This window comes from Netta rufina, assembly GCF_964035555.1.
Source record: "Netta rufina genome assembly, chromosome: 26".
NCBI lineage: Eukaryota > Metazoa > Chordata > Aves > Anseriformes > Anatidae > Netta > Netta rufina.
The window spans coordinates 3,683,662-3,709,025 of NC_140150.1; the positions used below are offsets into that span (position 1 = coordinate 3,683,662).

At 49.4% G+C, this 25,364-nt stretch overlaps 1 protein-coding gene across 1 annotated transcript; it reads right to left on the reverse strand.

The window, feature by feature from the left end:
• Positions 1-1,273: 1,273 nt before the first annotated feature.
• Positions 1,274-15,660, reverse strand: LOC311218997 (putative chitinase 10; the record flags this gene model as incomplete). Its single annotated transcript, XM_084301943.1, has 23 exons — positions 15,524-15,660; positions 11,777-11,806; positions 11,138-11,339; positions 10,948-11,004; positions 10,683-10,848; positions 10,445-10,569; positions 10,007-10,115; positions 9,697-9,882; positions 9,422-9,541; positions 9,183-9,324; positions 7,012-7,151; positions 5,442-5,638; positions 5,224-5,351; positions 4,516-4,545; positions 3,470-3,671; positions 3,279-3,335; positions 3,010-3,175; positions 2,772-2,896; positions 2,561-2,684; positions 2,264-2,449; positions 1,989-2,108; positions 1,750-1,891; positions 1,274-1,539 (listed from the first exon to the last, which is right to left on the reverse strand). Exons 1-23 carry the CDS (start codon positions 15,600-15,602, stop codon positions 1,274-1,276), a joined length of 3,099 nt encoding a protein of 1,032 aa, XP_084158069.1. The 5' UTR covers positions 15,603-15,660.
• Between the last annotated feature and the right edge of the window lie 9,704 nt (positions 15,661-25,364).

A 25,364-nucleotide genomic window follows, 5' to 3' on the forward strand; every position in this document is an offset into this window, starting at 1 on the left:
GACAACCTGTTGCCAGTGTGGTCCTCCTTAGTGTGTGGTGGTTTTCTTAGAAAGTCCTTGGGAACTTTCTGATGGGAATTTACCCTGAATATGTCTATGTATCCATCAGCAAAAGCTCTGCAGCTTATGTCTATGCTGCCAGAGCTCATGCAATCAGTCATTGGAGTCCAGGCATAGCCCAGGAATTCAGCAGCCACCAGGTTATGTGTAAGATCTGTGACTGCCCTGCCACACTAAGGGTGGTATGAGTTTGCTTGTTTGCTTATCCGCTAAAGCTGACTGGTTTTCCATCTCTCTCTCTTCTTTTCCGTGTGTTTCTATAAAATATCTCAAGACCAATGAAGGTGAGAAGAAATAGCTGTGAAGGGCTGTGGCTTTTCTTTCAAAGCTGTGGCCCTGACCCCTTTATGTCTTCTATTCTTACCTGTGGCTCTGGGAAGAAATGCTGTTCTCTTACTCCCGTCACATAGCATTTCTTGCTCTGTCATTTGCTTTCAAGGAGTTAGCAAGGTTTTTAAAATGTTTTTTAAAGAACATTTTCAGCAGGGGAAGCACAGAAGTTCTTGATCAGCAGAACTCAAATCACTTCTCTAAAAAGATGCCAATTTATATTAAACTTCTGTTGAGAAGAAGAATCGTTTTGTGATTCAGGCCTTAGGCTGCTGCAATGGGCATGAAGCTCCTTGTGCCTCTGACCATACAGTGCACTTTCGGGGCTCAAGGACACATCAGGACTCTGTGGGAGCTGCTACGTGCCCATTCCTGCAGTAGGAGGGGAATTGCTGCAGCCATCTCAAGGCCAGAGCAATAGGGCTGGGGGACCTCTGAAGGCCGACTCCTTTGCAGGGTGACTTTTCCAGGAGGAGAATGCTTTTTCCTAGACAGCAGCAAAGGCTTTGCACAAGGGCTCTTGGAGAGGCAGGCTCCTGGATGTGTTACTGCCATTTTTCTTTGGGTGCTCCCTCGTGGCACAGCCCGCCCTGCCCTGCCCTCTCTTTCTGCTTTCTTCCCCTCTGACTGACTGCCCCACTGGGGAGGCAAGAAAGCCCTGGGAAATGCCTGCCTAGGGCTCTTCAAATGGTGCTTGGGGATTCAGGCCCTTCCCTGATCATGGATTTATGTATCGGGAGACAGTCAGGGAGCATCAAAATATGAAGAGCAAAATGAGCCAGTACAACATAGATGGTTTCTTTTGCAGAACATTTTATTTAATCATTGTTATTCCACAAAACTAGACCCAAGGGGTCTGTTTGCTGTGATCGACCTGGAGTCTTCATGCCCAGTTGCAGCAGGAGCAGCTGGGATCAAAGACCAGCCCGGCCTGGCAGCTCTGCTCGTAGGTTTCACCGTTGTTGCAGTTGTAGAACTTGCTCTTGTTGGTCGGATCTGCGTAGATGCCGTTGGCCTTGCCAGCACAGAATCCGCTCCCACCAGTGCCACCAGTATTGCCACCCGAGCTCCCGCTCCCGCTGCCACTTCCACTTCCAGTGTTAGGAGCTGAAGTGATGGGAGGATTGGGCTGAGCTGGGGGCACGCAGCCTGAAATAAAAGCAGGACAGGGCTTATCTTTGTGTTGTGGGTCTCTCAGCACTCCCCTTCCACCACAGTCCCTTTCGGGGTGGTATCAGCAGAACAGCCTTTAACCTTTTTTCCCCCAAATTCCCTGGAAATAAAGGCTGCTAAAGACCTGCACCAGCTGTGAACTAATGGAGACCCCTTCCAGAAGGCCACACTTCCCTAGTTACTCACTGCTGCCCTGCTGACCAAGAGCGTTCTTCAGGGTGGTGATCAGGGGATATTTGCCCTGCTTGCAGAATGTGCCAGTGAAGTCATCCATATCAAGAGACCAAACCATAGCACCTCCAAAGTTGTTCTTCTTCAGCCAGTCAATCTGTGTAGCGCATGGACAGAAATCCCAGTTAGTCCAAGAGCTGCTGTTGCAGAAGGGCTCCTGGAGTGTGATTAGTACAGCCACATCCCCACCGTACCTTGATGTTGAAGCTCTTGATGTTGTCGTAGCCAACCCATTCGTTGCCCTTGTAGGCATAGGGCACGTCCTGGGGGGCATCCCAAGCCTGGGTGGCTCCAGAGTCCAGGAACGTGCAGATCTAGGAAAAAAAGGGCAGAGAGTGGGAATGTATCGGATGTCCTACAAAAAGTGGCAGTTGAAATATTCCATGGATCCACAGGATAGAATTCCTTGCCAGGTAGTTTGAAGGGTGTTTGTGTTCTGGTATGCCTAGGTGTGAGGGAACGCACATACCTCGTAGTAAGCCAAGAACCCAGCCTGCCTTGTGTAAGGTCCCGCGGGCCCAGGTCCTGATGCTGGTGCCCCAACAGCAGTGTCAGATGGGTTCTGCAGGACGAAGTTATGTCCGTAGGTGGGGAATCCAACAAGGAGCTTCTCAGCTGGGGCACCATTGCTCTTCCAGTAGTTCATAGCATAATCCTATAAAAAAAGCATCACAGTTCAAGCCTATGCCAGGTTTTGTAGGTTGGAGGGTCGATTCTTAAAATTCTTATCAGTGATCTGTGGGAAAGGGTCACAAAGAGTACTTACAACGTTGAAGTAGATGAGGTCACCAGTGTCAACCGGGCTTTTGTACAGCGGGCTGTTCTCCCCAGTCTTTCCATCCCAGGAACCGTGGAAGTCATAAGTCATCACATGGAAGTAGTCCAAGTACCTGACAGTTAATGACACAGTTTCCCTTAATCGCTGGAAGGAACAGCACTTAAGTCACAGAAGGTGTACCTGGGGGCTTGCTACTCACTTGCCGAGCTCAGCGATCTCGTAGCCAGACTGGATGTTGGAAAGTCCTGCAGCAACAGCAGCCGTGATCATCAGACGGGGCTTGCCAACCTGCTTGGCTTCCTGCTCGAAGGCGGCCAGCATTTCCTGGGGGATGCCAAGGAACAGGGCTCAGCGTGGGCTCTTGGAGCCCCCCAGGGCTCCTCTGGACTGAGCTGTGCAGAGCAGAGGCCTTGAGCAGCCCCTTTGTGTCCCCCTACCTTCACCAGGACGGTGAAGAGACCCTTGTCCTGAGCCGGGCTGCCCCTGGAGCCAGGGTACTCCCAGTCGAGGTCCAGCCCATCAAACTGGTACTGGCGCAGGAATTTGATGACAGAATTGATGAAGGTCTGGCGGTTCTCCGGAGTGGAAACCATTGCGGAGAACCTAGGGAGCAGAGGAGGGCAGGGTTGGGGATGGTCGGGGCCTCTTTCCCCCTCTCCCTCACTTTACAGTTTGCCATTGTGGGATGGAGGTGGTTTGAACTTACTTGGCTGTCCCAAAATTCCATCCTCCGATTGCCAGGAGGGTCTTCAGATTTTCATTCCTGCAAAGATAAGGACACAAACATGTTTTGGTACAAAACAACCTTGTTGAATTGCTATTTCTGACTCTGCCTCTTCACGTCGGCACCCTTCACCCCGCAGGTTGCACTTCCATCACAGAGGGATTGTCACGTACTGTTTTTTCAGGCCATTGAAGGATTTGTAGAGGGTCTCATCGTTCCATTCATAGGTTGTGATCTCATTGTTGGACATCCCAGCGAAGGCATAGATCAGATGGTCACACAGGCATGGGTCGATGTTGTCTGGCATATACTTTCCCAGGCCGGGCCTGTACTGGGCCCAGTTGGTGAAGTAGCATGACAGCACATAGGCAGTGCCTGCAGACACAGAGGAGATGGGGCAGGGATCGAGGAGAGCAGAGGGAACGTGTGTGGGCAATGCAGGTGGCCTCCTGTGCCTGCTGGCCAGGTAGCTAGCTTCACGAGGCCGCATTATCCCCTGTAACCATCCCTCAGTGCACACTTTAAAGAGAACAGTGCCCTGGGGCTGCTCTTATGTGCAAATTATGACTTAAGTGAAATGTGATCAAAAAAGATTGGGCAATGCTCCCTTGTAGGTTGAAGAGTTGAGGGAAGTAGGACAGGGAAGTGGGCCTGGTTGTTTGTTTGGAAACTGGCTCTCCATGGATTGTCATGCGTTTCTTTCCTTCCTCCTTTGTTGCAGTAAATGAGCCCTCCTTGGAGCCTCTTGCACCCTGAACCTTAATAACTGGGGTGGTTGTGGCTGCCAAGTCTCCTCCCCAAACTGGATTTTTCCCCTTTAGTGCCAGTAAGGCACAGCAGAAGCAGAAGTGGATTCTGGTGAAGTGCCCGGAGGGAGGAAGCCTCGTTGTGTGCCTGCTGCTGCCTGCTCAACCTGCCCCTGAAAACTTCTGCCCAGCCCAAGCTGGTGGCTGTGCCCACGCTTCATTCAACCTGAGCAGGATGGGGCTGCTAAGGGGAAACCTGCATGAAATCAAGCGGCATATTTGCCCTTTAGGCTGAGCGTGCCATGCTTCATTAAGCTTTTGTCCTCAAAGACACCCTCACTGTGTGCTGCCAGCTTCTGCTTCCTCCCCCCCTCTTGTAGAAGGGTTAGCTGGTGAGCCTGCTCCTGGGACACGCACATGCCGATGGTGCAAAGGGTTTTTGGAAGGGTTTTTTTGGGGTAGGGAGCACATACCTATCTGGGCATTCAGCAGGAGGGCCAGACCTTGGAAGAAAGAAGTGTGAGATTAGTCTTTGAGAAGCAAGGTAATGCCTCACTAGCAGAAACCCTTTGGTAGATAGATACACGGCAATGCAGACATTAGAGCTGCTTCTAACTCTGGCCATTTTTTGTTTCTTTTCATAAGGATCTTTGTGAGCCCAACATTTCCTCTGCCACAGGTCAAAATTCATTCTGAAGGAAGCAAACACACTGAAAAGCTTATGGTCATTAATGGCTCAGTATGCTGCTGCTTTGATCAGCTGTGATTACTCAACAGGTGATTTAAGGAGTTGTGGTGCCCCTGAGCATGGCTGAAACAGCAGAAACCAACAGGCATACACAGACAGTAATAGCTCGTCTCTTAGCAAGACAGAAGATGACAGCAGGGCACTTTTGTTTCTCATACATTTTTTTTTTGGTCCAAAACCATGTTTCAATTAAATAAAGCAATTAAATTTTTAAAAAATGCATATCTAAGACAGGAGAAGATATCAAGTTGAAAGTCACGAAGCATTTAAAAATCCCCAAAATATGGTATTGATTTTTCTTTGAGAGAAAAAAAAAAAAAAGAATGCAACATCTTTAACTCTAAAGGACCCCTTTTCTAACCCCCACTATAACAGCGAGAGCCACAAATACTTGTCACGAAGGTAAAGAAGTAAGCTAGGAAGCAGGACTTACCGGTAAGCAGAGTGAGCTTGGCCATCTTGGACCAGAACTGATCCAGGGCAGGCTGCTTCCCACTTTTATACACTTCTCTAATTTCGTATGAGTCTTCTGTCAACAATGATGCCCAACCATTACACAAGCTGATAAAGTTAAAAAAGTATCACAGAAAATGATACCAATACAATGGCCTTAACACTCCAGCAGAAAATATCAAGATTATCAGGCTGTACCTTTGTGTGGTGCTGCCAGAGTAGTTGAAGAACAAGATTAGATGGCTTTTCTTCTTCGAAATCGTGTTTGCAACGAGAGGCTTTGAGTCAATATTGGCGACTAGGCAGGAATAGATGTCTGAAGTGTTCAACCTTGCGTTGTCATTGGTGGCAGGCGGTGCCAAACCAAAGGGTTTGCAAGGGTTTTGTCTCCTTGGCTGGGGCACTCAGCGAGGTGGGGCTGAGCAGGGCTTGGGCTCACAGCCACGGGCTTTTTGGGGGCACAGGGATGGGGCTCACTTGGTGTAGCAAGCTATCAGTCGGATGCAGCAGGCCTTGTGGTCTATGTTGTCTCTTGCCCATGCCACTTAAACTTGCTGTCAGTGCAGGGAAGTGGGGTGGGCTTCGTGGTGTCCCAGCAGTAAGGCAAACCAAGTCAGCCTCTGCTGAGCACTTCTCCCACTTGCTGCTGGGCCCGTTGGTGTGGATAAGTGAGCAAGGGCAGGTGAGGAGCCTTGCCTTGGCTTTCTGTGGAGCTCCTTAAGGTGAAATTGCCGGAATCTCTTACATTCTGCATGAGCTTGTCAGCAGTCATTGGCTGTTTTCTCTGCCCCGAGACATTACATAATTCCCGTTAAGATGATGTGAAGGTGAATTTCCAGGCAGTCGTCCAGACTTGGTGGAACGGGAGCCTGGAAAACACCCACAGGCTTGTCCTTATCACATGCTGGTGCTGAAGCCACTGACCTGAAGATTAACATGCATTAGAGCAACCCGCCAGTTTTTTTTGCTTGCACTGGATGAGATATGGTGGATAATTAAAAAGACGATGATCCTCAAGGATTATTTTTCCAGTGTGTTTCTGAGCTGATAAGGTAACACAGTACAAACTCAATAGGAATAGATTAGTAATATTGCACCCTCAGTGACCTTTGGAGCCTTGCAGGTGAAGGTCTCTTATCTGCAGAAGTGTGTTCCAGTGTGAAGAGGAAAGCACCTGCCGGTGGATCAAAGAAGGTAATTTGTCTGCATATGGTGGTAACAAACATCAGGGGGGCAAATCCTGGAATTTTTCTTTAGGAACTTTTCTGCCTATTCTCCATCATAAGAAATGTAACATGCCAGTGGTTCCCGGCAGCAGGCCTTGAGGAAGGGCAGAATTGGTCCCTGCCAGAGGCACTTTGCAGTCACAGTAAAAGTGTAGAGTATTCAGACAGAGATTTTGCATATTATTCCTGTAGCTGAAGTGTAGGGTTCCAGAAAGATCCAGAAATCTGGATTGTTTCTGCTTTATTTTCAGTTCATACACTAATGACAATTCCCATTATGGTCATTCTGTGACCATGCTAGGATTAAGTCTGTCTGCCCTTCAACTGCCTGGACTCTTTGCTGTTGAATGATGGAAAAGAGAAGGATTTTCATGCTTTCTCCACCTGAACGATGTCCAGGTGTCCCCATCCTGCTCTTCAGCTCCAGGTTCTTTACTCTTTCTTCCCTTTTCAGGCCCAGAGGTTTGCAGGGTTGGGCAAGGCACTTGCAGTCTTGCATCCATCTGCTGTGAGATGCATCTGATAAATGACTCTCAACAAACTCTGTAACGGCTGCTGTATTCTGGGAAGATCTTATCCATCCTGTCATTGCCAACCTCAGTACACATGAGGCACTGCCTTGGAGATGTTGGTTTGTTCCACCTGCCCTTGCCAGGGAGATTAGGCAGGTCAGTGGGGAAGGCTTAAGTGGGGAGAGAAAAGTAAAGGTCAGTGGAATGGCACCGTGGATTTAGATAAATATGCCCTGTCCTAACCCTTATCTGGACACAGAGGTGTGGGTATCAACCCCCTGATATGGGGAGGTTGGAGCTGACAGCCCATACAGGCATTTGTGCCCATGGAAATGTTTTGCTGGGCACGTGTGGTGTCAGCAGGGCATGGCCTGCGTGGCTTTCCATGCAAACTGGGGCTGCTTTAGGGCACCTTTGCTAGGCAAAGATGCTGTTGAGCTAGTAAAAATGCATTCTGGACTTATTTTTTGGAAGTGGGAGGCTATATGATATTTCCAATGAAGACTTGGGCAGAGTTGTGCCTGGTTTCAGCTGCTGCTCTGAATTTCCTCCCTGCAGGCAGACAGCTCAGTTTTTCAGCTGGTTTTCCAGCTCTCTCTCTGCTTCTCAGAGTCTGCTTTTAAAAAATACCTCATGACCACTGAAGGTGAGGGCGAAAAGCTGGTGTAGCCGATGTGCACAGGACATGGAAGGGTTTTGAGGTACTTTTCTGCATGTCTGCACATCGGAGGGAGCTGTAATGAAAGCCAAACGTGCCGAAGTGCAGCGGGGGCTGATGTACCCTCGGGCAGAAGGTCCCACAGGGCTGCTGCAGCGTTTCAGTTCTGCTTCTCACGGGGAGCTGAAGTGATGTGGGCAGCTGAAGTGCCATGCACGAGTGAACTGCAGCCCTGGCACATGTGAACGAGAGGGGTCTGTGGTGTGAACAGCCTATGAATGCTTGCAGGGCTCTGGCTCTGCTATTTTGAAGCATGTTCTCCTGACCAGTGACCCAGTATGAAACAGCAGGCTGCTCTTGCGTCTGTTGCATAGCCTTTTTTGCTCTTTGGTGTGTTTTCAGGAGTATCTGAGGCTCCTTCCCTGCATCTAAGAGCAGAAACATCTTACTGACATTTTAAAGACACTATTTGCATTGTGGAAGGGCAGTAAGTTCCTCAGCAACAGAAGAGGTTGGTTTTGGGGCATGAAGCTCCTTGTGCCTCTGACCATACAGTGCACTTTCGGGGCTCAAGGACACATCAGGACTCTGTGGGAGCTGCTACGTGCCCATTCCTGCAGTAGGAGGGGAATTGCTGCAGCCATCTCAAGGCCAGAGCAATAGGGCTGGGGGACCTCTGAAGGCCGGCTCCTTTGCAGGGTGACTTTTCCAGGAGGAGAATGCTTTTTCCTAGACAGCAGCAAAGGCTTTGCACAAGGGCTCTTGGAGAGGCAGGCTCCTGGATGTGTTACTGCCATTTTTCTTTGGGTGCTCCCTCGTGGCACAGCCTGTCCTGCCCTGCCCTCTCTTTCTGCTTTCTTCCCCTCTGACTGACTGCCCCACTGGGGAGGCAAGAAAGCCCTGGGAAATGCCTGCCTAGGGCTCTTCAAATGGTGCTTGGGGATTCAGGCCCTTCCCTGATCACGGATTTATGTATCGGGAGAGAGTCAGAGAGCATCAAAATATGAAGAGCAAAATGAGTCAATACAGCATGGATTGTTGCTTTTGCAGAATTCTTTATTTAATCATTGTTATTCCACAGAATTAGATCAGAGGGGTCTGTCTGCTGTGCTGGACCTGGAGTCTCCATGCCCAGTTGCAGCAGGAACAGATGGTACAAGGTCACAAGGTCTGCCCAGAAATTTTGCAAATAACTTTTTTGGTGTTCAAACACTGGTACAAGCTGCTCTTCTTGGGTAAGTCTGGATGGCTTTACTGGCAGAAAAGCCACTCACACCACAGCCACTGGAATTGCTACTGCAGCTGATACTCACACACCCGTTTCAACTTCTAGTGTTAGGAGCTGCAGGGATTGAGGACTGGACTTTTAATAAGCTGTGCAGCCTGAAATGAAAGCAAGAAGGAGGTTTCCTTTTCGAATGGACTATATTTCTATTGGTATTCTGTCCCTTCCCTCCTTTCATTGTCCCACAGTGCTCTGAGCACACCAGCTTTTTGTTGCTTAAAAAATTTCCACAAACCCCACAGTACCCAAGTTACTCACTGCTGCTTTGCAGGCCAAGAGCGTTCTTCAGGGTGGTGATCAGGGGATATTTGCCCTGCTTGCAGAAAGAGCCAGTGAAGTCATCCAGATCAATGGTCCAAACCATAGCACCTGCATAGTTGTTCTTCTTCAGCCAGTCAGCCTGTGTAGTGCCGGGGGAGAAATCCCAGTTAGTCCAAGAGCTGCTGTTGCAGAAGGGCTCCTGGAGTGTGATTAGTACAGCCACATCCCCACCGTACCTTGATGTTGAAGCTCTTGATGTTGTCATAGCCAACCCATTCGTTGCCCTTGTAGGCATAGGGCACGTCCTGGGGGGCATCCCAAGCCTGGGTGGCTCCAGAGTCCAGGAACGTGCAGATCTAGGAAAAAAGGGCAGAGAGTGGGAATGTATCGGGTGTCCTACAAAAAAGGGCAGTTGAAATATTCCATGGATCCACAGGATAATAATTCCCTGCCAGGTAGTTTGAAGGGTGTTTGTGTTCTGGTCTGCCTAGGTGTGAGGGAACGCACATACCTCATAGTAAGCCAGCAGCCCAGCCTCCTTTGTGTAAGGTCCCGCGGGCCCAGGTCCTGATGTTGGTGCCCCAAGAGCTGTGTTAGATGGGTTCTGCAGGTTGAAGCTATGTCCGTAGGTGGGGAATCCAACAAGGAGCTTCTCAGCTGGGGCACCATTGCTCTTCCAGTAGTTCATAGCGTAATCCTATACAAGAATATAACAGTTCAAGCCTGTGCCAGGCTTTGTAGGCAGGACGGTGAGTTCTTAAAGTTCTCATCAGTGGTGTGATCGCAGTGATCTGTGGGACACACTCCCAAACTGTACTTACAACACTGAGGTAGGCATTGCCATCACTGTACAGCGGGCTGTTCTCCCCAGTCTTTCCATCCCAGGAGCTATAGAAGTCATAGGTCATCACATGGAAGTAGTCCAGGTACCTGTGGAGACCATTGCATGGGTCTGTGCCCTGGCCAGTTCACTCACCCAGACCAGTAGGTTTCTTTAGTCCTCGTCACTGATCCCCCAACATCCCTGGCTGTGCCCCCCCTATCTGCAGATCAACATTTCTCCAAAGCCTCTTTGGGATAAGCCTTCTAAAGGTAGGGACGAGTCTCTCCTCCTGCATAAAGCGTGGGGGCTCTGCAGGCAGTGGAGTTGGTTTCTGCCAGCTAATGTCAGAGTGTCCCATAGCTGCTGGAAGGGAGAGCGCTGGAAGGAATGGCCTGAAGGAGGTCACAGAAGGTGGACCTGGGGGCTTGCTACTCACTTGCCGAGCTCAGCGATCTCGTAGCCAGACTGGATGTTGGAAAGTCCTGCAGCAACAGCAGCCGTGATCATCAGACGGGGCTTGCCAACCTGCCTGGCTTCCTGCTCGAAGGCGGCCAGCATTTCCTGGGGGATGCCAAGGAACAGGGCTCAGCGTGGGCTCTTGGAGCCCCCCAGGGCTCCTCTGGACTGAGCTGTGCAGAGCAGAGGCCTTGAGCAGCCCCTTTGTGTCCCCCTACCTTCACCAGGACGGTGAAGAGACCCTTGTCCTGAGCCGGGCTGCCCCTGGAGCCAGGGTACTCCCAGTCGAGGTCCAGCCCATCAAACTGGTACTGGCGCAGGAATTTGATGACGGACTTGATGAAGGTCTGGCGGTTCTGCGGAGTGGAAACCATTGTGGAGAACCTAGGGAGCAGAGGAGGGCAGGGTTGGGGCTTGGTCAGGGCCTCTTTCTGCCTTTGCTTTCCAGTTTGCCTTTGTAGGACAGAGGTGGTTTGAACTTACTTGGCTGTTCCAAAATTCCATCCTCCGATTGCCAGGAGGGTCTTCAGATTTCCATTCCTGCAAAGATAACGACACAAACACGTTTTGCTTCAAAACAACACTGTTGAATTGCTCTTTCCGACTCTCTGCCTCTTCTTGGCACTCCTTGCCCCGCAGGTTGCACTGCTATAGCCCAGGGAACGTCACGTACTGGTTTTTCAGGCCGTTGAAGGATCTGTAGAGGGTCTCATCGTTCCATTCAATGGTCGTGATCTCATTGTTGGACATCCCAGCGAAGGCGTAGATCAGATGGTCACACAGGCATGGGTCAATGTTGTCAACCGTGAAGCGCCCCGGGCCGGGCCTGTACTGGGCCCAGTTGGTGAAGTAGCACGACAGCACATAGGCAGTGCCTGCAGAGACACGGAGGAGATGGGGCAGGTCTGGGCTGCACTGCAGAAAAACTAGGAACTTAAAACACATTATTGTAACCAGATCTTGTCAGAAATGGTTGGGCAATGCTTCCCAAGAACTCCAGGGTGAGGAGTTTGGAGAAAGTGAGGTAGGGTTGGTTATCGTTCTGGGAACTGCCTCCTTAATAATAATATTTTTTTTTCTTCCTCACTTGTACCCTGAAACTCATGAATCAGGGTGGTTGTAGCCACTGACTCTCTTCCCCAAACTGTGTCTTTCTTCTTTGCTACCAGGTAAGGAAGAGCAGAAGCAGAAGGGATGCTGCCAGAAGGAAGAAAGCTGTTGGCGTTTCTGCTGTGCTGTCTGCTTGACTTCCCTGTGTATGCCCATGCTGAAATGAATTTGGTGAGTTGTTTTGGGGGAAAAAAGCACATACCTATCTGGGCATTCAGCAGCAGGGCCAGACCTTTGAGGAAGAGAAGAAAGAAAAAAAGTGATTAGTGTTTGTTTTCAGAAATACAAAGCTCTTGAGCAGGACTGGACTGTCCTGCAGGTTGCTGCTATGTCTTTTTCTTTGAAAGGAGTGGTCAGAGACTTGAATTCCAAAGAACTTCTTTTCTAACCCCCAGTACACCAAGACAGCCACAAATACTTGTCACGAAGGTAAAGAAGTGAGCTGGGAAGCAGGACTTACCGGTAAGCAGAGTGAGCTTGGCCATCTTGGACCAGAACTGATCTGGGGCTGGCTCCTTCCCTCTTTTATACCCTTCTCTAATTTCGTACAAGTCTTGTGTCAACAAAAATGCCCAACCATTACACAAGCTGATAAAAGTATCACAAAAATGATAGCAATACCTTAAGGCTCCATTAGGAGCCATGTGGATTATCAGGCTGTGCCATTTTGTGGTGCTGCCAGAGTAGTTGAGGAACAAGATTAGATGGCTTTTCTTCTTCGAAATCGTGTTTGCAACAAGAGGCTTTGAGTCAATATTGGCGACTAGGCAGGAATAGATGTCTGAAGTGTTCAACCTTGCGTTGTCATTGGTGGCAGGCGGTGCCAAACCAAAGGGTTTGCAAGGGTTTTGTCTCCTTGGCTGGGGCACTCAGCAAGGCAGGCGGAGCAGGGCTTGAGCTCACAGCCACAGGCTTTTTGGGGAACACAGGGACGGGGCTCACTTGGCGGAGCAAGCTATCAGTCGGATGCAGCAGGCTTTGTGGTCTATGTTGTCTCTTGCCCACACCACTTAAACTTGCTGTCAGTGCAGGGAAGTGGGGTGGGCTTCGTGGTGTCCCAGCAGTAAGGCAAACCAAGTCAGCCTCTGCTGAGTACTTCTCCCACTTGCTGCTGGGCCTGTTGGTGTGGACAAGTGAGCAAGGGCAGGCGTGAAGAGTGCTTTAACAAAGTGCCTCCATGTTTTGTGTACTGCTGGCCTGAAAGAGAATGTTTAGCAGTGTGATGGGTAAACATGGCAGTGTCTTGCCAAGATGATTTTCTCCAGGGCAAAGAGCTATTTCTTGGAGGTCAAGCACTAGGAGAGACAGCCCAGGGACAGAACATTTTTCAGGGCATATTAACATAACTTCATTTGTATCATAGAGGACTTCAGATTAGCATAGAAGCAAGTATAGGCATTGCTAACTTCTGTGTTCAGACTTTTTTCTCTTTAACTCTGGTTAGGTTCCTAGCAGTGGAGTATTTTCTCTCTCATCTCTTTTTATAGTTTTTTAATATGAATAATAGGAAGCTTTTCAGAACCGCAAATAGCCACTTGAAGCTAGTTTGCTGAAAGTGTCTGATGAAGAAAAGGCCAATGTGAGGAGGGAAAACAGAGCTTAGCTCTTTCAGCCTGCTTGCCATTTTTTTCCCGCATTTCTTAGGAAAGTCATTTAATCCTATTCATAAATTCTCTTTAATGGGCTGGAAACAAAAAAAAAAGGTAGTGTATGAAGGAAATAGTGATGATTAGTTTTTAGTGTGAAGCACTTTGAGGGTGTTAGAAACGATCTGCTGGTATGGTAAAATATAATAAATGTTTTCTTTGAAACCTGTGCTCTCTGCTTGGCTGGTTAGTACTTTCTGATATGCTCTGCAAGGTCTGTATGGGAACCTCATTTCCTTATGAACTAGAAGCTTTGACTCTCCTGAGAAATCATCCCACTCTCCCACTTAGCATATCGCACACTCTTCTCTGATAACAGCAGCGTTACTTATCAGCTCTTTCATTTTTATCAGCTAGCTTCATGAAAAGCTCTCACCGCCAAAGGATCACCTAATTCCATGAACTAAACAAAGGAAGAAATTGAGCTAAAGGAAGAGGTTTCCCTTCATATGCAGATGCTCAGTTTGCAATTAAGTGCACCTTGAAAGCACTGAAGGAGCAATAAAAGCATAAAAGCAAACTAAAAGTATCATCATGTAGTTTTAACTAAGGAGAGCATCTTCTCCTGGAAGAAATCGTAGACAAGAATCTTGAGTCAATGGTTTGGTACTATCAGCAATTAAAATATCCAACAGTAGGGGTCAATGTTGCTCGCTTTTCCCAGTCAAGTAGATGGAGTGCTTTTCTAGCAGTCCTCTGATAACATTTCAAGAAATGTGCTTGTGGCCAAAAGGTTAGTTGCTGCTCCTCTTTGTTTCATCACGAATAGAGATCTGAGATCAACAGTAGAGGTCTGAGATCAACATAAAATTGGAGTGCTTCCTTCTCTGTATAGAAAAGTAACAAGGATAAAGGCAAGTTTTTGTTCAGTTCACTTCTCCAGAACTGTATAACCCACATAAAACATGACTGTCTTATGTGAAAGAGTGAAATATGAACTATTAAACACGCCTATCCAAAAACTAGCCTAAGCTTGAGATGTGTCAGGATGCCTTTTAAGACATCAGTCATTGTGTTGATATGTCCAGTAATCGTGTCCCCATGGCCTCAGCAGGGTACTGATAAATCTATATTTTTGGCTATCTCACCTGTTTAAATCACCTGCTTATATCTCTAACAAATAATTTAGGCTCATTTTCTGTCTCTTCTGCCTTTCCCTACCAACACAGTAAATATTTACTGCGGGGGAAACTGGGCCTGACCGGTCAGATTAAAGACTGAAATTCTGTTCCCTGATTCCATGTGATGTGTGTGCATTCTTTACAACATGTCTAGATTTATTCAAGTGGATTTGGGTGAAACCGGTCTAAATTGCGTGTGGCCTTGGCACATGTCCCTTATTAACTGCTACAATAAGAAGATTTCAAACCATCTTTGATGTGTTTATGGTTCCCAAGCCTTTCCTTTCTATTGGACACTTTTTTTTTTTTTTTTTTTTTTTTTTTTTGCTGTGGAGCAACCCCTGGTTTTCACATTGGCAAAACATGAGACAAAGCAGTCGCACTGGATTATTCACTTCGGTGATAAATATTACATCCTGACAGCAGTTCAGCAGGTTCTCCTAACAACCGCCTGGTTTTGCTCAAAGCTCTATAGACTTGATAAGCATTCTATCATGAAGATCAGAGCAATCTTATCTACTTCTTCCTGGCAGACTACATCTAAGTACAGCCATCTCCTTCCTGGACACAGTAAGCAGCTTCAGGCTTCTGCCCGATGCTTGATCCATTTGGTGTTCAGCTCGTGCTTCAGGGCCTGTAAGGAGGAATGTGCTTCCTGATGCCAGCACATGTCAATGGCCTAAACTGTGGCCCTGCCTAAACTGCACTGTGTCAGATACCAAACCTCTGGGAGCGGCAAAAAGCAAGCAGAATAAAATCAACAACCCTTATGTGCATAAACGTCTGCGGTAAGACGTAACGCTTTGTTTTCATTTTGTTAAATGGTAAGAGAGGCTTTGTGCCACGATCAGGACAGCTTGACCCAATGCAGGTTTTATTTCTTACAGGGTCTTAGCTTTTACCTCGCCATCATGGCAAGAGTCTGTCTCCCTGCTTGATTTGGCTTAAAGTCTCAGGGAGGGGAATGTCAGTGAATCACCGACTACTGCTTTGAGTTGGGTTGCTTCCAATGCCCAGTCCAGGAGGAGTTAGGAGATTCCTGTTCTCCTTCTCTTCCTTTGGTTTCTGCTTTAGATGGAGGAATGGTGGAGTTTCTTCCTTGCAAAAGCAGGGTGAAAAGTATCAGGAGCCTGATCATCTTGGACCCTAGTGGAATGACTGGGAACATTCTTACCTCAACTTCTGCACATCCTGAGGTTGGCATAGTGCTGGAGGTAGGGGAAATAACAGACTGCATGCTGAAACACAAATCGAGGTGCATGGACAGTGTTTAAAGAGACCTGTCTGTCTTCTCTCAACAGCTTTAGTGATACTTCGTGTCTCTCAATGGCTTAACAGCTTTTTATAGCCGAGCTCTTCTTGCAGGGCACTGACCTCCTTAGAAAAACTATCCCTGTCTCTTCAGGAGTCTGACAGAGAATTAAGAAAATACAGCCGCAATATCAGTGACCAACCGTGTGAAATCTGGCCCCACGTTCAGATAAGTATGCTTACACTTGCTTAAGTTACTGCCACTATAATCCCATGCCTGTAAACGGAGTCACGGAAAGGATCTCTCCTGCCTCCAAGTCACGTAACCCTTGGATGTGTCCTTCACTGTGCAGCCCAGTGAGCTGCTGGTGGCTGGTGCAATGAGATCGCTGAAGCGCCTGTGGCTCTGGAATCTGCTGTTTTGAAAGTGATTTGGGAGCTGCCTTGATCCAAACATCTTTCTGTTCTTCTAACGAGATTATTTGGTGTAGCTGAAGGACTGATGTTGCTGGTGCCATCGGAATTATTCCGTGGGAAGCCCAGAATGAAGAGCCAGCAACACTACCTGCAGTGTGACGTGGTCTGTCCAGGAGCACAGGATGCACAAGAAATGTCTGACAGCTGTTCTTCTTCAGATTCATGGCAAGAAATTAGGAGCTTTTATTTCTGAAGATCTTTAGATCCTCAAATTCCCTCCTCCAAAAGATAATCACAGCATGTAGGCCTTGGGCAGGGACTTTGCACAGACTGGATTTTGGGGCATTTTGACTATATAGGGCAGCCAGGAGAGTGTCAGAGCTCTTTGATACTTAAGACACCAGTTCATTTGTTTAAAGATCTCTATTTTTAAGCCTGGTTTCCCCAGTACTAACTGCTTGATACGAGGGCTGAGTCTGTTCTGTTTCATGCCATCTTTCTCTGGCGTTTGATTTCCCTTCTCTCTTCAGCTCATTGACTGGAACTAAAGAACTGCTGATTTTCAGATACCAACCATTCCCTGCCTCCCGGGGGAAATTCTTGCCTTCTGCATGTACGTTCCCAGAAATACACCTCTGACTCAGTCTGATTACGAAATGCTGCAGCCATTTCCCCAGCTACTTCTACATAGTGTCATCATTTATTCACGTTCAGTCCCCACGTAAATTTTATTAGGACCTTGAGAGGTCCTTTTCATGAGGAATTTGGTGCAGTATTGCAATCGTGCACAGCGTATTCTTTCCTTACAGCACATCTTTCATCTTTCCTGATTCTCTGTTGGCACTAAACTGCTATAATTAGGCGCTGTAAACAAATCCTCAGCTTCTCTGATGTTGTGAAACACTCAAACTTGATTTCTGACTATCCTGTTCCTCAAATAAACCTTGGCTCTCTACTAAAGGCATCTCACTAACGTTCTCGGGTGATCAGGACTGAGGCAAGGAGTTCACCAGCTCTCGGTGGGGGCGGTTAACCCCAGCAAACAGGGAGCTGGATCCTGCCACTCACCCTTGTATCCAAGCGTTAGTCCCAACAACAATTTCCTGGTCTGCCAGCAAGTAAGAACAGGCCTTCAAAAGTGGGCATATCTGCATGTGATACAGGTTCACAAATTGCTCACTTGCACATAAATATCTGTGCCCGAATGCAGGTGTGTGCAGGTGAGCAAAACGTATTGCAAAAAATTATATATCTGCATGAATGAATATGCACATGAGTGTTACTTTAGCTCAGGGAGCAGCGCATGAGAATGCTTTGTTGCAGGTGCTCTGGATTTTTCTTTCTCTGTTTTTATGCAATTTATGTTACATGCTTTTTTTTAGTGTGATCTTTTAAAACTTGGATTTACTACAGCATATGATCTTGAAAAATCCACTTAAGATAGACAATACCTATTAGAGTCTAAACTATTGCTGTTTATTATTGTAAAAATAAAAATAAAAATAAAAATCACCAGGCTTGCAGATCTTGAACTTCTTATGGTCGGGATTCAATGAGGAAGGTTTAATCAGTAACGTGACCTCTTTTCCCCATCCATCTCACCCAGTCAGTCCCCATTATCAGCAGGGGAAGAGCAGATGCCCTGGACTGTGAGCTGAGACTAGCTGAGAGTACTGGGTGCTAATCCCCCGCCGAACGCTGCAGCCATCATCAAGCAGAGCTCTGAAGTGTGGGCATCATCTTGCATTTGCATCCCGTGTTCACGAGGTCTAGTCTTTACAGGTAATTAATAGGAAGGCTCGAGGAAGATCCTTTTGGGCTCGTCCTTTTTGCTCCGAATCCTTCAGAGGTGGCTTCGCCCCCTCACCAGCATCCCGGCTCATCTAATTACTTACATATTAAGCTCTTTTTCTGGTTAGCTGACATCTGCCCATTTCCAATTAATCCTTGCACACAAGCTCAATAACCTGAGCCATCTGTATAGGTAAGAGAGATAAGCTTCCCATTAAACATTTACAGGACATAACAACAGAGCATTGAAGCAACTGTTGCTGAGACAACCCAGGCAGGCAGGAGGGTGTCTGCGTGCAGGGGAGTAGCTGACCCGGTGCCTCTGACTGCCACGCTGCAGCCAAACGAGAAAAATGTGTGCACATCTGAGCACAGGGTACGTGTGCTCCACGCACCACCAGCACCCAGGGGTTTGCTCTTCTCCCCTTCCTGGGTGTCCTTGCTCCATTAGCATGACAAAGGCTTTTAAAATAATGCAACAGCATTCGGGGCCCTAGAAATTCTAGCAAGCAAACAGCCTTTAAATAAAACATCCACTACTTACGCAGCAGCTCTAAATGACCTTTAACCTGAAATGCTTAAAATAGTGCAGAAGTCAGTCTGACCCCTTTGTTCAGCTTTCCTGAACAGGGTGAAACGTGTCCTTAATTCTAGACAGTGGCATTATCTTCGTCCCTGCACTTCATCAGATACTGGCCTTGTTTTGAAAGAACAGTTCTGTTTCAAAATACTGCCGGGATGGGGTTTTATCTTGCTCTGAGTCTTCGTTCTTTTTCCCATTCAAGGTTTCCATCTCCGGGGCAGCACAGAGGACATCTTTTGCTGGTATATCTCATTCCCTGAACAGTGAGTAATGCCAAGGGAGGGTGAAGTTTTGCCTAAAAACCTTCATGACCTAAGGGGTCATGAAACTAAGGGGCTTACCACCATCCCGCCCATTTTCTCAGGAATGAAGCCAAGGTGTTTACAACTTTTTAAGAAATCTCAAGATGTGAGATCTCAAGGGTTGGCAGCTAATTGCTTTTAAGGGTGTGAAGAGTACAAGGGGCCACGAACGGGGAGGCAGTCCCTCCTCTACTCCCTCAGAGCCAAGACAAAGTACAAGCAACCAAGGCAGAGAGTTTCTGAGCTGTGAGCGAACTTGGCCGGGACATCAGAGCCCCAGACAGGCACGGTGACACGAGTACAGTGCTCAGCAGTTCCCAAGCACACGGACACGCACTCAGCTCCACCAAATGGAAGCGAGCCAAAGGCAGACACGGCCCTGGCGGCGTCTTTACCTCCAGCATGGGAGACGATCCAGAGACCGCCCGAGGTCAGCTCAGAATTTTGTCCTCATAATGTGTTTGGCACAAGGCGTTACGAGGAGAGGCCGTGCAGCCCCTGACCCCGATCAGACCCATGCTGGAGACGGCTCCAGCTGCTCCCCAGGAGAATGGGCAGGAACAACCCCAGGTATCTCCCCCAAGCAGCGGCCCTGCACCCAGCTGGGTTTGCAGAGCTGAGGCCGAGGGGTGGATACCTGGGTGCTGTGCCACGGGGAGATGCCACAGGGCCTGCCGCAGGTTGTGACGCACCCTGGGGGCACGGGCAGCAGCCAGCATGGCCCTGGGCCGAGCCGAGCTGCAATCGGATCCGCGCTTTGCAAGCTGATCCTTGCTGCCAGCTGGCCTGACGCAAAATCGAGGGCACGCAGCGCAGCGGGGGCACGCAGCGCATCGAGGGCATGCGACACATCGAGGGCATGTGGCACATCGAGGGCAGGCAGCAGCCAGGACATCGAGGACACACAGTGCCCAGCACATTGGGGGCATGCACAGCGTGGGTTCAAGCCTGGGTCTGTACTGGTGCCTGCGTGCTGCTGGCTGGCGAGTTGCTGCTTGCATAAAGTTGGTTTGGAGCTAGCTCTGGAGAGAAGGCTGATGATCAGCTCTCTGCCTCCTCCGCACAGAGTCCGAGCTGCTGGCGTGCTAAACCCATAGGCACCTCTGCAAGATCACTCATTTCTGATCACTAACTGCTACGGGAGGCTTCTGCACTGCAGAACCAGTGCAGACCAGTCCAGATCTCTTCCAGCACACATTTGCATCAGTAGCTTTTTCCCACTGATGCTGCAGACTTGTCAGCATGATTATCTCAGCTGCTCTAAGCTGGGGTTTCCACTGCAAGGGAATGTGGCTGAGCTACCAGCCCTGCTGTGCAAAGCTTCCTGCTCTGTGGCTGTGCTGCTGCTCTGCACTTTGGACCGTGGTGCTACGAAGCAGAGGGCTGGCACGGCTCGTGGTGCTGCTGGGTCACTGTCAGCACTTTGTGGGAGAATCCGTGTGGCCTGGGGACAGGAGACTGGGTGCTTCATCATGGTAGGAACCGAAACACCCAGTGCAGCCAGCTGGCTGCCCGATTATATCTAAAGGCAGCTTGCATTCACAAGCCCCAGTCTGTGCTAACCAGTGTCACCCCGAGTGTATTCAGCAAATAATTGTGAATATTGCAGACAGGAGAGAAAAACCAGGCAGGCTGAGGACTGTGGCTAACTTGAAAGCAGTAAAAGTGAAATTCATCAAAGAGACTACCAATTACTGACGTTACTCAGGGCCATGCTGCAGGGAAGGAAGCACCAGGTCCCTAGCGTGTGAACACATTTCTGCTCCGCGCCTGCATGCTGGCCGGCCTCTGCAGCGGGGCGTGGGAGTGGAAAAAGCTGGGGTAGGGAGGGCACTGGCCTGGGTTTAATCTCCTGTTCCTGCCTTCCAGTACGGGGGCTCTCCTGTGGCTGCTCCACTGCAGAGGGAGCCTTGAAAGGCTGCCAGGATTTTCAGGGGGTGGAGGAGGAAGTGGAAGTCGAAGCATCTGTCTTAAAATACTCTTCAAACAGCAGCCGTTCCTGCTCGCTGATCAAACAGAGGGGTGTGTGGAGGGGCTTCCTTCTCATTTGCTGACCCTTTGTTTTCCCCGCAGGGAAACGAACACACCCTTGTCCCACCCGAAGCAGGGACACGAGACCCCAGCTGCTTCCTGTGCTGCTTTTTCCCTTCCTTCCTAACCCACGGGCTGGAGGCAGTCACCCCTTCGGGCACCCAGGCACCCTGACCAGGCTTCTCACAGGTACCCCTTTGTTCTCGTGCCCATCTCTAGCAAATCTTCACCACCTGCCAGCACCACGAGCCCTGGCAGCGACACGGCCAGCTCGGCAGGCTGCTGCTGTGCCTTTGCTGCCACGGGAAGAGGCGTGCAGGCTCTCCTTCTTTGGAAGCAAGGCTCTGCTCCACATCCCCGCGCTGCTCTGCCCTCCGTGCGGAGGGCTGAAGCGAGCTGCGTGGCCGTGTCCTACGTCACTTGTTTTTAAGAAGCTCTTGCCAGCTTCCTGCTGGGGAGCCGATCCTGCTGACGTGTGTGGCCAGGCCACGTCAGGCGCAGCCGGGAAGGGAAATACAGTCCTTTTTTGGGCTCAGGCTAGAGCGAAATCTATTGGCCCGAGCAGAGAGGAGGGCTGAGATTCGGGAACAGCTGGGCTCTGTCACTAATTTAGCACTAAGAGCTTAAACAATGCCCAGAATAAACACACGCCAGGACTGGCAGATCTCCCTCTTTTTGCTCAGCTCGGCACAATATTTTCCTTTCTCTTTTAAAAATGTTATTTCACTGCTGATAATTAATTCGAGTGGAATGCTCTTCCAGGGTTATATTTAGATTTTCTTCCCCGATGGCACTCCCCCGTTCCAGCTTGTGTGATGCAGCTGTATCGCTGTGGGTTTTGAAATGGAAACAATCAGTCCACTTCTACAAAACTTAGCAGTTTCATGTCCCGAGGCAGCACCTGAACTGCAGCACTTTTGGGGATTCAAAAAGGCTGCACATTGCGGGGGAGAACTAGCACAGCAGAACCCAAACACTTATACCTGCAGCTTGGTCTGGGGGCTTTCAGGTGCCTGAAAAAGGGGCAAGAAAGCAGCCCTGGATCAGAGCACACTGAAAACGGTGTGTTATTTGGTGTGGGTTATACATATGTATGCACATTTGGAAATCTGGGCACTTTACAGCAAGTCTCTGAGATAGTTTTATGTCAATTCTCCGCCTGACAGCTTCTCGGCTTCGGGGAAAACCCCATGCCAGGTTCAGAATCCCTAGCAAGGCCCCCAGAAAATGCGTCCTACCTGCCTGGCAAGGCTTTGCTCCAGCTCTGCCTGGCACAGCTTTGCTCTCTGCCCTCCCTCCAGCTCTGGCACAGCTGTAGGCTGCGTAGTTCCTCCTTTCACGTGGGTGGCTGCGCGATAAAACAGCTCTGCTCCGTGCCTACGTGGTGTAGGTGAAAAAAACATAAATAAATCAGGCTACCAAGGTTACAGAGCTATGAGGAGGAGAGAGTTAATCTGCAAAAAGCTTTCTACCCCTGCATGAACAGCCCCAAATGAAGGACAATTACAGTGCTGCTGTTGTGGGATCCAGGCTCAGCTGGAAAGTCCCTTTCCAACCCCAGCCTGAGCCCAGGGCCTCCCAGCAGCTCCTGCCCTGCTGCCGTAAGGGACGGTCACACCCCGGGCCCTAATCTTATCACAGCCCGGTGGAAACTTGTTCAGCAGGGCCATGGAGCAAGATGCAAAGTGGGTCCGTGAGGAATCCTCCTGCTTTTCTCATGTTGGTCAAGGCTTGGTCAGAATCTTTTCTCTCCCATGTGCGATTCCTTTCTTTGCTTAGTTCAAGCTGCATCGAGTGTAATTAGGCAGCCCCATATAATTAAGACAATTATGTAAGGTAAGCACCCCACAGAGTAATTGTGGGCAATTTTTAGCATACCCAGGGGCGGTTGTAGGGCCCAAGGTGGCCCTTCAAATGATTTACCTGCTCACATGTCTCTAAAGCACTCATCCTAGGTGTGTCCTAGGTGGCCTCTTTGAAGTGGACGTTATTGTTCTGCTCCTGCTGAGAAACAGCTGGCTGGAGAAGTGCTCTTTTTTTTTTTTTCTTCTGTCTTACAAAAAGGGAGTTTCATATCATGTTTCTATTCTGACGGACTGAAACTGAGACCCGAGTTGCGAGTGACCCAGATTCAGATGAGACCTGCCAGAAGCAGGGCTTGGAGAGCTCTCCCTCCACAGGTGGAGCGTGGGTTGCTCTAGGCGCAGGCTTGCTTGCTCATTGTTCTCCTTTCTCTTTTTGATGAGAAATTCCACCCAGGGTCTGGAAATCTTCCCAAGAAAATGGTGCTGACACGAACAGACTTCCTTGAAGTGTTTTGTTTGTAGTGGAAGGCACGTCAGTTCTGCTGCAAACACCACGAGGCTCCCCCTTTAGGTCCTGTACTTCTGAGAATAAAGGCAGCCCTCTGCTCCCTGCTAGCCCTCTGCCGCGTTCCTTGAAGCCATTTTATCCCTTCCCTACCTGAAGATTGACCTCTGCTCAATCAGCAAAATGCCCGAGGCACACCAGATCCTAATCTGCATCTCAGCTCTGAATCTGGAGTCACTCTGTTCTCATCCAGGGAAATGTGAGCCCGGACCTGGCTGTGAACTGAACACCAGCACCAGTCCTGGTACGGCCCAGCTAGGAAGGATTACAATTCAGGGGCTCTAGGAAGTGGTGGGTTGGAAAAAATTGCCTCATTTCCCACCCCCACTTTGCAGGCAGAGCCCTTCTGTGGCTGCACAGCCACCTCTGCCTGTGCTTCGAGGAGGGGGCGTCATGAGCACGAAGGATTTTTGTCCCCAAGGCAGCAGAGATGCCCACAGGGCACAGGTTTGCTCTTGGGCTTGTCCAGATCCTCCTCTAACTTGCCAGCAGTGCATACCTGTACATCTGGGGTGCTTTCCAATGCACATGTTCCAATCTACACGGAGCTGAGACCTTCCCTTTGTGAAAGGAAAGCTGAGAGGGCTCTGAGCTCGTTCTGGGACAGTGCAGGCTGTGGGGAAAGGCTGAGGTATCAGCGTGTGGTGTTACGATGTCTGCTCACTAGGCCTGGTTTTCTGCAATGCATCTGTCCAAGGGAGCTCCAGGGATGCCAGTGAATGTAATAATTTTGGTTGTTTCCGAGGGGTTTAGGATCACACTGGGTTGTCTCCCCTCTCCCCTCCCCAAGACGCACATCGGCCTCCAGAACTGACGTCTGATTTTATGCTGTATTCTTTTTTCTCTGCCTGTTTTAGCTGACTCCTATGGCTCAGCCCTTACCATGGATGCACCGAGCTAGCTCGTGTTTTCAGTTTTCCTCTTAGCAACAACCTTTTTTTAATTAAAAGCTCACCCCTCGCAGGAGGGGAAGAAAAGCATCCAACCCGAGGAGACTTGTGATGAGATCTCAAGCACTGGCAATTCTGAGCTGGAATTTCTGATGGTGGAATGGAACAGTTTGGGCACAATGTGGCCTTGCTAAAAAGAGGGAAAACAACCATTTATGGCAGACAAATGGGTGCAATCGCCAAGCAAGGGCTCTCCTGGGCTCTGGAGCAGGCAGGGTGAAGGGTGCATGGGTTATTATTAGCTGCTTTGTATCGTAAAGAGGGCCTTCGGTTGCCTGGTCTCTGCGAAAGCTGCTGCACTCAGGAGTACTCTTGAGAAGGAGGGAGTGGAAAGCAGGAATTTCAGCCCCTTTTAAGGTCTGTTTACTCTTCCAGCCTCCGCAGATTTCAAGGGCATTGTATACGAAGCAAATCCGACATGGTTATCGTGGTGAGAGCTGGAGGCGCAGGAGGGACTGGTGATCCCTGGGGCCCTGTCAGCCAGGAGTTATGGGCTACATGGAGATGTTTTCCTGCTCCACGGGGCCATTTCTATACCGAGTGGCCATGGCCTGGGTTGAGAACGGCTCCTGGCTCCACAGGGACCATAAAAAAAAACAGCCCCGTGCCTTGTGCTCAAAGGGCTTGTTGGTGCCAGCAGACTGGAAGGTGACTTTCCCCTCTCTTCCCTCTTGCACAGTGTTTTCTGTGAGGACACCACAGCACTGATCCTCTATAAAAGGTGATGGTCTCATCGCTGCATTCCCAGCTCCTGCACTAGAGGTACAGCTTTTCAGGCACAGAAGTCTCCAGGTGCTTTCATAACCAGAGGCGAGCCTCCACGTGCATCAGGAAACTGAGGCACCTCGTGAGCAGAGAGTTGCTTTTGCAAACACCCAGCAGGTGGGTGCCAGCAGCAGGACCAGCCCCGCTGTGCTTGTTCAGCTGCTTCTCAGGCCAGCTGGGAGGCACGCCATCCCAAACACACACCGCAGAGCTGGGCACTAAGGGATCGCAGCCCCACTTCGCTCCTTACAGTGGGTACCAGGGATGTAGTTAGATCTTGAATTCTGGGAGCCTCCAACAAATGCCTTGGTAGATGTCCAGGGTCCAGTACTGGAGGTAGCAGAAGTGTGAGCTGCAGCTATGAGTGGCCGTCACCTTGTGTGGTGGGACAGGCCATTCCCCCATTTCTGCTGGGGGGCAGAAATGACTTTGTGAGCTGCAACTCCTGTTTTACACTGCCACGACATCCCCAGTGCTGAGATCCAGGTTCCCCAAATGCTGGTGATCAGTTTTGGGGCAGCTCTTACAGCACGGGCATTACATTTCAAATCTTGGGTTACCAA